This window comes from Plecotus auritus (genome assembly GCF_963455305.1).
Source record: "Plecotus auritus genome assembly, chromosome: X".
In the NCBI taxonomy this organism is placed as follows: Eukaryota; Metazoa; Chordata; class Mammalia; order Chiroptera; family Vespertilionidae; genus Plecotus; species Plecotus auritus.
Genome location: NC_137784.1, coordinates 15,908,656 through 15,922,071, shown reverse-complemented (window position 1 = coordinate 15,922,071; position 13,416 = coordinate 15,908,656). Strand labels below are relative to the sequence as shown.

The 13,416-nt window shown below is 41.9% G+C and overlaps 1 protein-coding gene across 5 annotated transcripts in view; it reads left to right on the top strand.

Moving 5' to 3' along the window:
* Window positions 1–10,845, top strand: part of ACOT9 (acyl-CoA thioesterase 9) — a 39,464-nt gene extending 28,619 nt beyond the window's left edge. For 2 of the 5 annotated variants that reach the window (XM_080653601.1, XM_080653599.1), the window contains 8 exons: window positions 1,210–1,283; window positions 5,457–5,524; window positions 5,988–6,099; window positions 6,513–6,603; window positions 6,778–6,863; window positions 7,524–7,629; window positions 7,775–7,925; window positions 8,647–8,950. In XM_080653601.1, coding sequence (XP_080509727.1) covers window positions 1,210–1,283; window positions 5,457–5,524; window positions 5,988–6,099; window positions 6,513–6,603; window positions 6,778–6,863; window positions 7,524–7,629; window positions 7,775–7,925; window positions 8,647–8,774 — 816 coding nt within the window. In that variant the 3' untranslated portion in view covers window positions 8,775–8,950. Of the gene's footprint in view, window positions 1–1,209; window positions 1,284–5,456; window positions 5,525–5,987; window positions 6,100–6,512; window positions 6,604–6,777; window positions 6,864–7,523; window positions 7,630–7,774; window positions 7,926–8,646 lie in introns of all 5 variants that reach the window. The other 3 variants (XM_080653602.1, XM_080653600.1, XM_080653603.1) reach the window with 3 other exon arrangements.
* The last annotated feature ends 2,571 nt before the right edge of the window (window positions 10,846–13,416 follow it).

The following is a 13,416-nucleotide window of genomic DNA, read 5'->3' as shown; positions in this document are numbered from 1 at the left end:
CTCCCGTGGGAGTATGAGTAGTAGGGAAAATCAATACCTGAAGGGGTTTAGTTAAATCTACTCTTGCAAGCTGAGCAACTTCAAGGGCAGCTTCAACTTTGGTTAAAGCAATACCAGCTTCTGCAGTTAATTGTCTAGGAGAAGATGGTGAGGAATCTCCTCGAAGAATACTATACAAAGGAGCTAAATCTGCAGTAGTCAATTTTAATGATGGACGAACCCAATTAATGTTCCCAAGTAATTTTTGAAAATCATTCAAAGTTACCAATGAATCCGTCCGAATTTGTAAGCGTTGAGGACGCACAGTACGTCCTTCAATTAAACTACCTAGATATTGAAAAGGAGAACTTTTCTGTACCTTTTCTGGTGCGATACACAGTCCCAGAGTTAAGAGAGAGTGTTGTAAATCTGCAAAAACTTTATGAAGAGTGTCCACATTCTCATGAGCCAACAAGATGGCATCCATATAATGGATGATGTATGCTTGGGGGTGCTGCCGTCTTATGGGGCGGATAGCTGCATCTACAAAATCCTTTACATTTGGAATTTTGGGTGTCTTTCTCCTGCTAGACCACAGGTTCCTGGTCACGCTGCTGTCCCCACACAGAGCCTAGTTCTGTGCCTGGCAACTCAGCAGCTGGTGGTTCATGAATGCATTTCTCTTTTTGTTTCTTTTTAAAAAAAATTGTTAAGGGTATTACAGATGTCCCCCATTTTCTCCCCCTTTGCTTCCCTCCTCCGGACATTGCCCCACACAGGCCTTCACCGCACTGTTGTCTGTGTCTATGGGCTATGCATATATGTATATAAGTTCTGTGGTTAATCTCTTCTCCCCCTCCCCACCCCGTATCCCCTCTGAGGCCTGTCAGTCTCTTGCATGCTTCCATGTCTCTGGATCTATTTTGTTCGTCAATTTATTTTGTTCATTAGGTTCCACATGTAAGTGAGATCCTGTGATACTTGTCTTTCTCTGACTGGCTTATTTCACTCAGTATAATAATCTCCAGGTCCATCCATGCTGTCTCGAAGGTTAAGAGAACTTTCTTTTTTTATAGCTGCATAGTATGCCATTGTATAAATGCACCACAGTTTCTCCTCTTTTTCTAATTGCTGCCTTTCTCAAAGCATGCACACTATCTGTTAGAATTGTAGTTGTCTTCCCAGGAAATGCATTTTTTACATCTGCATTTTCTTTCCTTTGTTCTTTAGTTACAAGACAGTGAATATTGTCCTGTTTTGGAAGCAACATTTGTAATGGTGGCCCGTGATTCTGAAAATAAGGGGTAATTGTTCTTTTTTTCTAATTCTTTATTTTGAAAAATTTTAAAGATACACAACAACAGAGAGAAGAGCATAATGAATATCTATATACCCATCACCTACACTTGAGTTTCATTATTTTTGCCATATTTGCTTCATCTGTTTTTTTTTAAGTATATTATTTTCTTTATAATATTTTAAAGCAAATCCCAGACATAATGACATTTCACCTCTAAAAACTTTAGTTTAGGCATCTCTTTAAAAAATGAGGATATTTTTGCCTGGCTGATGTGGCTCAGTGGTTGAGCATCGAGCCATGAACCAGGAGCTCAGGGTTCAATTCCTGATCAGGGCACATGCCTGGGTTGTGGACTCGATCCCCAGTAGGGGGTGTGCAGGAGGCAGCTGGTCAATGATTCTCTCTCATCATTGATGTTTCTCTCTCTCTCTCTCCCCCCCCCTCCCTTCCTCTCTGAAATAAAAAAATATGTATTAAAATATTTTTTAAATGAGAATATTTTCTTAAATAACTACACTACCATTAGTACACCTAACAAAAATACTAGTCAATCCTTAGTATATTCCAATAGTTCATATTCAGTTTTCCCCAAATATCTTTTTAATGATTTGTTCAAATTAGGATACAAACAAAGTCCACATATTATATTTGATTTTTATGTCTCGTAAGCCTGTTTTGTTGGTCAATAGCTTCAGTGAGGTATAATTCACATATAGAATTCACCCATTGAAAGTGTACAATTTTATGGCTTTTAGTGTATTCACAGTTGTGTGGTCTCTAGGGGTTGTTTGAATCCAGAATAGTTGTGTGTCTCACTGTCCCCCTTTTTTTCCCCCCACTCAGACCCCAAGTATCAACACTCACTAGGTGAGCTGCTGTTGACGCAAAATGTTAACATCATTGCATGCCCCCTTATTGTTTTATCAACTCGTTGAAAGGCTGGATGGGTTCTTCTAGACCAGGGGTTGGGAACGTCCTGCACGCGGGCCATATAAGGCCAGTGAAATCATTTGGTCTGGCCCTGCCAAGGCATTAGGGGTGAGTTAATGAAATGTTTGACCGAATATAGCAGGCTAATTTTTAAAAAATATATATATTTTATTGATATTTCACAGAGAGGAAGGGAGAGGGATAGAGAGCTAGAAACATCGATGAGAGAGAAACATCGATCAGCTGCCTCCTGCACACCTCCCACTGAGGATGTGCCCGCAACCAAGGTACATGCCCTTGACCGGAATCAAACCCGGGACCTTTCAGTCCGCAGGCCGACGCTCTATCCACTGAGCCAAACTGGTTTTGGCTAGCAGGCTAATTTTTAAGTTGATCATTTTGTATGGCCTGTGAATTATGTTATAAATATGCCAATGGCCCTTGGCAGAAAAAAGGTTCCCCACCCCTGTTCTAGACAATGTCCAATTTTCTGGATCTGTCTCATTGCTTCCTCATGGTATGTTTTTCTTGGACTTGTTTCTCTATTTCTAGTATTTTCTATAAACTGAAGTTAGAGCTAGAGCCTTGATTAGATTCAGGTTCAGCTTATTGGGTGCGAGCACTTCATGGGTGCTGTTGTGTATCTCGTGTCTTGTATTGCATCGTAGAAGGAGGTATAGATGGTCTCCCTCCTCTCGATGCTAAGATTGATGCGTGGGTTCAAGTAGTGATAACCTGATCTTGCCACTGTCAAGTTCAGTTTATCTGCTTATGATCAGCAATGATCTACAGGGCAGGGTATATCCAATGTATACTTTGCCATCCCGCACAGAGCTAGCTCCCCATCAGTCTTTCTCCAGGGCTCTTAATGCCCTTTGTTGATCATTGCTTTAATCATGTGGGAGTGTAAAAGGATTCTCAAATTCTGTCATTTTTTCAACACTTATTAGCTGGAGTTCTGTAAAGAAGAGCTGTCCCTTATCAACTAGGGCAATTTGGTTTGTAAAGGGAAGTCAAGATGAATGTTTCATTCCTGTCTTTTACTTACACATTTGCAAAAGAATGAGTTGGTTAATTAGCTAGTGACAACATGGTTTTTCTACTTTTTTGGCTTTAAAAAAAGTATCATTGTGAATGCGTGGATTTTAACATATAAATGTATTTCCACGAATTGTAGCCAGTGCTCTTGCTGCTCAGAGGATACTATCTTTGGTCAGTGGGAGCCCCTTTAAGCTGCCTCCTGTGATAAGCCCTTTTGACATTTCCCCATTGGTTTTTGATACCTGCCTGCTCTCTGGTGCAAGGAGATATCTTGGGCTCATCTTACACATTTCCTGCCGCAGGCCTAGAAACAGCCCTTTCCCCAAGGAGTCCTGGGGTTCCTTTTAGTGGGAACTGGTATTTAGAGACCAAAATCTAGGCACTAGAACTGTATTGTTACTAGTTTATCATCATGTCTAGGCCTTTTTAGTGGACAGAGCTTGGGTATATATTATAAAGCAAATAAATAAACAACCTCATGAGTTTATAGTGTCATTTTCAAGTTTAATTGTACAGGCCTTAACTTATTTGGCTTTCTACTTTATCTTTCTTCTCTTAAATTGATTGATTGGTTCCTAACAACAGTTACACCCAAGGCTTTCAAACTGAGAAAAACCATCTAATTGTGTGGGGGGAGTAGGGTGGGAGAGAGTTACAGGATTGCTATTTGTACAGGACTGTCTAGAGGCCGTTGGGGAGTCTAATTTGTATTAGAAACTTGAGTGAGGAGTTTGCAATGAGAAGTCATTTCTGCTGCGTGGAAAGCTGACATGGAAAATGTGATAAGTTTGAAAAATACCTTGGCGACTGGTCTGAGCGAAGAGTGCACCCATCTAGCTTCAGTCCTCCCACCATCCCCAGCTGACCTGCTTGCTGCTCCCGTGCCTGGCCTGGGGCTCCTTTGCCAGCACTGGGGGGCATTGCTTAAAGTTCCTCTTCCAGCTGATGTATTTCAGTTTCCCAAACTGCCATTTCAGGTCTTTTGTTGCCATTGTTGTTTCATCAAACTTTTGGATTCTACCACAGTGAAATACTATGTTCCTTTTTGCTCAGTTTTCTATTTTAAAAAAGTTGACACCTACAGAAAAATAGAATAATGCAATGAACACTTATATATACCCTTTACTTAAATTCGCCAATTAATGTTTTGCCACCAACCTATTTTCCCGTCCTCTATAAATATACAAACACATTCCCCCCTGAATCATTTGAAAGTTTGAGACTGCTTTACCCATAAATAGTTTAGCATATATTTCCTAAGAATAAGATAATTCTCCTACATAACCTCAATGCTTTTATTATACCCAAGAAATTGAACAGTGATATAATTGTATTATGTAATATATGATCCATATCCAAACTTTGCCAATTGTCCCTAAAATATCCTTTATGGCTTCTTCCCCAAAGGCAGATCTGGTCAAGGATCATGTATTGCAATTGGTTACCATGGTTCTTTAAATTAGTCACCCTGCCATTTTCTGTCTTGACATTTTTGAAGAGTTGAGTCCAGATGTCTCGTAGGATGTTCTGCAACCGATTTTGACTGCTTCCTCATGATTAGGATCAGGTGAAACATGTTGGCAAGCAGCCACATCCTTTTGATAATATGAACTTTCTGCTGTGCAGATGGGCCTGTAACCAGAAGCCTCCTCTATTGTTCCAGAGTCCTTGTGTGAAGCAGTCAGTCAGCGTTATTCAAAATGAACAGCAAAGTCCTGCTGGTGTGGCTCAGCGCTTGAGTGTTGACCTATGACCTATGAACTAGGAGGTCACAGTTGGATGCCCAGTCAGGGCACATGCCCGGGTTGCAGGCTCAGTCCTCAGTGGGGGGCATGTAGAAGGCCGATCAAATATATTTTTTAAAAATGTTATTCTCTAATAAAAAGGGAAGATTAACTATTACCCACTAGTTTTCAAGTCTTTGTTGTTTGCTTGTTTTTTTAAGAATATTTTAAAATATATTTTTATTGATTTCAGAGAGGAAGGGAGAGGGAGAGAGAGGTAGAAACATCAATGATGAGAGAGAATCATTGATTGGCTGCCTCCTGCACGCCCCCCATTGGGGTCGAGCCCGCAACCCAGGCATGTGCCCTTGACTGGAAATGAACCTGGGACCCTTCAGTCACAGGCCAACATTCTATCCACTGAGCCAAACTGGCTAGGGCAGATAATAACATTTTAATTTATTCTCTTTTCTTCTCTTTAGGTCGGCATTTGTAAATCCACTCATCCCTGAAGGCCCTAAGGAAGAAGCGCTTTTTAGACAAGGAGAATGTATATCAATTTTTTTATTATAAGATAAACTTTTAAAAGCACATTAACTGTACTGCAGAAGAGATTATGTTTAAGAGTATGCATGGACTCCTCATATTAGTCAGGTGTCTTACTCATTCCAAGAATTTATTGAAATTAAAAATACCTTATTTTTTGTTCCATGAAGTTCATACTTCAAACAGTTTTATCGATCAGCCAATATTTATTAATTGAAGTAATTTTTTCTCATTGTTAATGAAATGGTAAATGTATCTTTAATGTAATAACGTGGTTGGGGCTCTAGGTCAGGATGATTATAGCTGGTTTTACACTGAGCTGGCAAAGAATCACAGAAAGTTTTTGTGAGATGTATGGACAATTTCCGGGGGGATAGTTACAGTCTGGAAGTACAGCCCAGTTCAGAAACCCCAGTGTGCAGTGTGACCCTCCTGACACCATGGTTCCTTATTGTCCCATATTTCAGTGAACAAGGGGAGAAGGGTCGCCTTCAGCTCCATGTCGTTACTGAAAATGGCTCCCAGTGCTGAGGAGAGGATGACCATCCATGAGATGTTTCTTAACACACTGGATCAAAAGTAAGTTAGGCTGGCCCGGCCGGCATGGCTCAGTGGTTGAGCATTGACCTGTGAACCAGGAGGTTGCAGTTTGATTCCTGGTCAGGGCACATGCCCAGTTGCGGGCTCGATCCCCAGTGTGTGTGTGTGGGGAGGGCGGGGGTGTGTGCAGGAGACAGCCGATCAATGATTCTCTCTCATCAGTGATGTTTCCATCTCTCTCTCCCTCTCCCTTTCTCTTTAAAATAAAAAAAGTATATTTTGAAACAAAAAGTAAGTTAGGCTGGTGAGATTCCACGTTAGGAATGCATTCATCCTTGGTGTTCTCCATAGCCAGGCTTGCCTGAACATATTGGAAATTGTTTGCAAATACTTTACTTTTTAGCAGCTAAACCATGGCCCTAACAGGGTTTACTGATTCTCTATTTGCACAGGACTATAAGTTTTCAAAGTCGAGTTTTGCCCCCTAATGCAGTATGGATGGAGAAATCAAAACTGAAGAGCTTGGAAATTTGCCACCCTCAGGTATTGTGATATGGTGAAAAATCTTCTGAATAGGATAACTTGCATCCATGATATTCATCTAAGATATGACATCTTTAAACTGGCCTCTGTTCTTTGGCATTGTTAATTCCTTTGTTCTGTATATGCGGGTGGCCGTGAGCATGTATTTCCTATCATTCATTTTATGCCCTATAGGAGAGGAATATTTTCAATCGGATCTTTGGTGGTTTCCTTATGAGGAAAGCATACGAACTCGGATGGGCTACTGCTTGTAACTTTGGGTAAGTTAGATTTAAGGTAGTATTGACTTCTGAGAAGCAATTTTTCTACCCCACTGAAATGAAACTTTTTTTTTTAATATGCCGGAGAAAGAAAAGGCACAGGTGTGTTCCAGAAAGAGCCCACTGAAATGAAACATTTTGGACCAGTCTGGATGTGTTGGGGAATTTGTTGTGTTTTTAAAATAAATGTCACACTTATACCAGCTGGGTTTGATCCTCATTTTAGAAGTTTACTAGGTAAATTAGCACATTACAGGCATACCTCGTTTTATTGCGCTCCGCTTTATTGCACTCCACAGATGTTGTGTTTTTTACACATGGAAGGCAAGACCTTCCACCAGCAAAAAGGTTATGCCTCACTTTATTTCAATGCTTACTTTATTGCGGTGGTCTGGAACCAAACATGCAATATCTCCGAGGTCTGCCTGTAAAGACCTATGAGAAAGGGAGGTGATAATATGCTGAAGGGAAAAGATACAGTGACTTTGGCACTGATCTGGTCACAGTGATATGTCTTACCATTCCTCGCTGGTATGATTGCTTTCCCCTTCTCTAGGTTTATTCTTTGATCATTTAAATTTCGCTTCCGTCATTTGTTAGGGGAAAAATAGAGAGCATCTGAATTTTACACTTGACCCCAAATTCTGCCTTTCCCAATAGTGGTTCCTTTCCCAATAGTGGTTCCCGACCATTTGTAGTGGCGGTGGATGACATCATGTTCCAGAAACCTGTTGAGGTTGGATCGTTGCTGTTTCTGTCTTCCCAGGTAGGTGTGTGACAAGATAAAATACAATTTATGATCATTCGGGCCTAGAAGAGAAGTTTTGATATCCTACAGCTATTGCTTCTCTTGTGACTGCCTGTTCCCCCTTCCCAATGTAATGGGCTCACTCGTGTCTATAATCTCTTAGGTTTGCTTCACTCAAGGCAACTACATTCAAGTCAGAGTCCACAGCGAAGTGGCCTCTCTGCACAATAAAGAACATACAACCACCAATGTCTTTCATTTCACGTTCATGTCAGAGAATGAAGTGCCTTTGGTTTTCCCCAGAACATATGGAGGTAAGCAGCCAGGATTGTCCCTAACAAAGGCAGGAACTTTTCAAGAAATTTTCTCCTTTCAAATTGTTGTAGGAAGCACACTGATGCCTGTTAGCTCAAGAGCACATCTTCTAAAATAAATAAATAAATAAATAAATAAATAAATAAATAAATAAATAAATAAATAAATAAATGTATATATATGTGTGTGTATATATATATATATATATATATATATATATATTTATTAATTTCAGAGAGGAGGGGGGAGGGGGAGAGAGAGAAACATCAATGATGAGAGAGAATCATTGATCAGCTGCCTCCTGCATGCCCCCTACTGGGGATCGAGCCCGCAACCTGGGCATGTGCTCTGACGGGGAATCAAACCACTGAGCACCTCTTTAGGAGATTGCGCATTTTCAGGTTCTGCAGCCCTGAAGGCCAGGATGCCTCCTGGCCCCGCAGGTGGCTGTGGCTGCTCTGCCCACCTGGCTGTTGCCTGAAGGGCTGGTGCCAGCTGAAAGCAGCCACTGGAGGTCAAAGACTGGTCCAGCCAAAGGAAAGGGGTGGGGGTCGAGGCTTGCTCCCGTGGGAACCTTGTGCACTCCTGGCCCAATAGCGCTTGCCGAGCACCAGTTCTGCGTTCTCATTGCTACCCAGTGTTCCCGAGTAGTCCTGTGTTTGTACCTTGCTGTTCTGAGGCACTGCAAGTTTCTCCATGGTTATCTCTCTTGTGTTTCAGAGTCCATGTTGTATTTAGATGGGCAGCGGCATTTTAACTCCATGGGTGCATCGGAGACCATGAAAAAGGACTACCTTCTGAAGCCCCAGGGAAAGCCACGCCTGTTGGAAACCAGCGTTCCTCAGTGACGTGGTGCCTGACGAAGGCTTCATCACGTGTATTGGTTTAGTGTTTATGCTCATCCCCCACAGAGAAAAAGAATGTATTCAGCTTTTAGGATGATTAGAAAAGTAGAACAAGAGAGTGGCTGGCTGGGGCAGAGGGGGAGAGAGTTATTAAATAATAAACACTTTCAAAACGATTGAAATTGTGAATCTACCATGTTGCTTCCTGTCTGCTGAAGAAATCAGGACAGATGCCTTTGTATGCCATTGAAAACCTCTTTTTCTTACACATATCACAGACTATCCATGCGTCCATGGCTTCTTGCCAAGGCATTTGGAGGGCATTCTTTCAGCCTGACCTTTGTGGCAGTTCCCCTGTGTCCTCTAAATCCCAGCAACCCTCCATGATTCCTTAGTGTTTTGCCTCCCCCTGCTTTCCAGCTTTCGTTGTTAGCAAAGGGTAGATGAAAGGGGGTGGGGTGGGCGAAGGGATTTGACGAAAGAGGTGGTATTGTGAAAGATTTGTGGGAAGCTTTAGATCTGAAGCCATAAGCAGAGGTGTTCAGAGATGAGCCAGATGAGGAAATAGAACTGTGTGTTCACTCTTTCACTAGACAGCTCCTAGTACTCTCTGCTGGCACTAGGTGGGATATATAATTAAAAAACAAGTCCTAGCTGGTTTGGCTCAGTGGATAGAGCGTCGGCATGTGAACTGAAGGGTCCTGGGTTTGATTCCAGTCAAGGGTATGTAGCTCGGTTGCAAGCTCAATCCCTGGCCCTTATCGGGGCTGGGGAGCATGCAGGAGGCAACCAATCGATGTGTCTCTCTCATATCGATGTTTCTCTCTCTGTCCCCCTCCCTTCCACTCTCTAAAAATCAATGGAAAAATATCCTCGGGTGAGGATTAACAACAACAACAAAAAACACACACACAAGAACAATAATAACAGCTGCATATGCTTGTGGATCATATTTTCTATGTGGTAGCTCATTTATTTCTTTTTAAAAAATATTTTTATTGATTTCAGAGAGGAAGGGAGAGGGAGAGATAGAAACATCAATGATGAGAGAGAATCATTGATTGGCTGCCTCCTGCATGCCCCACATTGGGGAATGAGCGCGCAACTGGGCATGTGCCATGACCACCGGGAATCGAACCATGACCTCCTGGTTCATAGGTCGACGCTCAACCACTGAGCCACACCGGCTGGGCAAGCTCATTTATTTCTTCCATCAGTACTATATCGTAGGTTCTGTAACCCCCTCATAGGGTTAGGTCGGGAAACTGAAGTACAGAGAGGTTAAGTAACTTGCCAGGGTCCCACTGCTAGTAGGTGGTGGTGCTGGGATTCAGAATGAGACTGTGTGGGGCCAGGGTACTCTTGACCAGTAAGTACACTAGACTGCTTTCTAGGAATGTAGCAAGGGAGGCCATACCCAGTATCAATCACAGTGTCACCTAGGGGGGCTGTACCCAATATCACAATTACCAAAGGGAGGTAACCCTTGAGTTCGCAGCCAAGACACGGTTTCTTCCTGGATGGGACAGGAAGTCGATCAAGGTCAGAAGAGACAAAGACCAGGCTGCAGAGAAGAAAAAAGTCATCTCTGGAAAGGAAGGAAGCAGTCTTTAGTGGGGGTTCCAGATCAGTAGTCACAAACTTGGCTCTGCCTCAGAGTTAGCTGGCATGCTTTTAAAATCATGCTAGTTTAGTTTTTATGGAAATCAGTTACTATGAACAAACCTTTCTGACATCGTCAGTCCTGGGAACGAACAGTAGCCTGTGTGGCACTCGAGTAGTTTGCTAGCATCAGTCTTTGCCTCCTGAGCTTCATCTGGCCCTTTAGCGCAGCGTTTTGCATATCTACCCACAACCCAGTGCGGCCCCTGAAGTGGCTTCCGGGGAGGGATGAAGGGAGAGGGACGGGCTCTGGGGAGTTGTGTGAATGTGTTAAGTGGAGTTCAGTGAAGAGACCTAATCCTGTTGTGTGAAATGTGCATTATCCATCCATTTATTGCTGTGCACTTTAGCTTTTTCTAAAACTTTCCTTGCTATTTTAAGTAATCTATAATAATAAAAGCGTAATATGCTAATCAGACTGACATCCTTCTGGACAACCTTCCAGACGAAGCTGGGGCTGCGAGGGAAGCCTGGTCCCGGGTGACAGAGGGAAGTGGGTGCCGGCAGCCATGGGAAGGAAGGCCTACTCTTGCATGAATTTCGTGTATCGGGCCTCTAGTGTTGCAATAAATATCTTAAGTAGTTAAAATATTTAACCCTTAAATTATTTTCTTAGGAAAATTGTGGAGAAGTGATGTCCAGGGCAAAATAGTACATATGTTGAAGGTTTTGAGTGTATTTCCCATACCCCTCCAGAACAGTTGCACATGTTCATACGTTGAAGAACATACATGTTGAAGGCTTTGAGTGTATTTCACATTATCCTCCAGAACAGTTGCACGAGTTCACTTACTCATCAGCAGTTGGCCTGAACTTAGGCACATTTTATCCTATTCTTTTAAAAACATCTTTGCTATTTCGATAGGCAAAAAATGACATTCATCAATTGCCTTTCTTTTAATTCTACTGAGATTGAACTTTAAAAAATTTGCTCATTGTCTTTTTTAATCCTCACCTGAGGATATTTTTCCATTGATTTTTAGAGACAGTGGAAGAGAGAGGGAAAGAGAGAGAAATATCAATGTGAGAGAAACATATCGACTGGTTGTCTCCTGTATGAGCCCTGACCAGGGCCTGGGCCGGGGAGGAACCTGCAGCCAAGGTGCATGCCCTTGACCAGAATCAAACCGGGGACCCTTCAGTTTGCTAGCTGACGCTCTATCCACTGAGCCAAATCGGCCAGGGCTCATTGTCTTTTTAGTTGTTACTTGTTCGAGTAATTTTGGATATTGGAGTCTTAACCACAAATCTGTTATCTACCAATATAGTTTTTTAAATGATAAAAATTAGAGGTTTTTTTTTAAATTTTTTTTAAAATATATTTTATTGATTTTTTACAGAGAGGAAGGGAGAGGGCTAGAGAGTTAGAAACACTGATGAGAGAGAAACATCGATCAGCTGCCTCCTGCATGCCTCCTACTGGGGATGTGCCCACAACCAAGGTACATGCCCTTGACCGGAATCGAACCTGGGTCCTTTCAGTCCACATGCTGACGCTCTATCCACTGAGCCAAGTTGTTTAGGGCTAGAGGTTTTTAAAATATATTTTTATTGATTTCAGAGAGGAAGGAAGAAGGAGAGAGAGAAACATCAGTGATGAGAGAGAATCATTGATTGGCTGCCCCCTTTACTCCCCACACTGAGGATTGAGCCCACAACCCCAGGCATATGCCCTGACCGGGAATCAAACCGTGATCTCCTGGTTCACAGGAGGACGTTCAACCACTGAGCCACGCTGGCTAGGCAAGAACTAGAATTTTAACACAGGATTTTTAAAAGATGAGAGGAAGCAGACTATGTAGGATACACAATAGATTCTAGATATTTAGTGTTCTGTCCCTCTACTTTAAAGAACAGCAAACTTTTAACCAGTACCAGCTCTGTCATGTATCTAGTGTGGAATTTCCTAATGTGGGTTGGATGTGGTTTAGTCCATGCTGAGATATCCCAGTATTACTTCAGGCATTTATTACAAGTTCATTTTTTTTGCTTAGGTATTTCTTCAACGGGCAGTATTTTTTTATTTTTTTATTAAGACAGCTCGAAGATTTTAGCATTAATTTCAAGGGGATATGGCCATCCAAGTTGAGGCGTGTCCGCCCTTAACCTGTGTGTGATGGGTCCAACCTCGCTCTGCAGTCTGAACAGCAGCCTCTGTAAGCAAGACAAGGTAGGGTCCTTCCCAGGAGGGTTCCAAATTGTTTCCCTTCCAAGTCTTGATTAGAACAAACGTAGTCTCCCAGTGGATGGCGATGAACCAGAAATGCAAGAAGAGGGCCTTGGGTCAGGAGGCCTTCTAACCTGAGAGAGATTAAAGTAGAAGAGATACCCAGTACATAGTTCTTAAGAAATTGGTCCCTAGTCTCCATTGTAAGAAGATCTTGAGGCATTCCAGGGTCTACTGGCATCACCTAAAGCCAACTGTAGGTCAAGAAAAAAAGTTTAACTTCATTTGTCCTTGGGTGTGGCCAGCAAATAACACTAATTGAATTTCTGCTATCTGTCTCCCTGAGTAAGTTGATATAAGCTATTTGCCCTCTGGTTAGGGAGGCAAAATGCTAATCATTCATTCTTAAGTGTCCTTGGTTTAGAAAAGATGGGATTTACTCTGTTTAACCATTTAGTTTCCCTATTGTACTTATCCTGGCTTATTGGCATGTGTCATTTATATAACTTCCTTTTAACATTTCTCTCTTCAAACCGTCTATAACTTTCACATTCTTATAACTTTAACTCACTTTTTTCTCCCTACAAAATGCATGTCTATGCCTCATGTCCTCTATTATCAAAACCATACAATTTCCTTCCAATTCAATTGGAGAAACCTTAATTTTCCAATGATAACCCAAAAGTAAACAGCCAGTATTTCTTCACACCTTCAATCAAAGACATTACGTTAACATTTCCAAATCTACTATAGATGTTCTGTAACAAAAGCTAAAATTAGGTGAACTGAAAACTTGTTGAAATATTTAGATGTTAC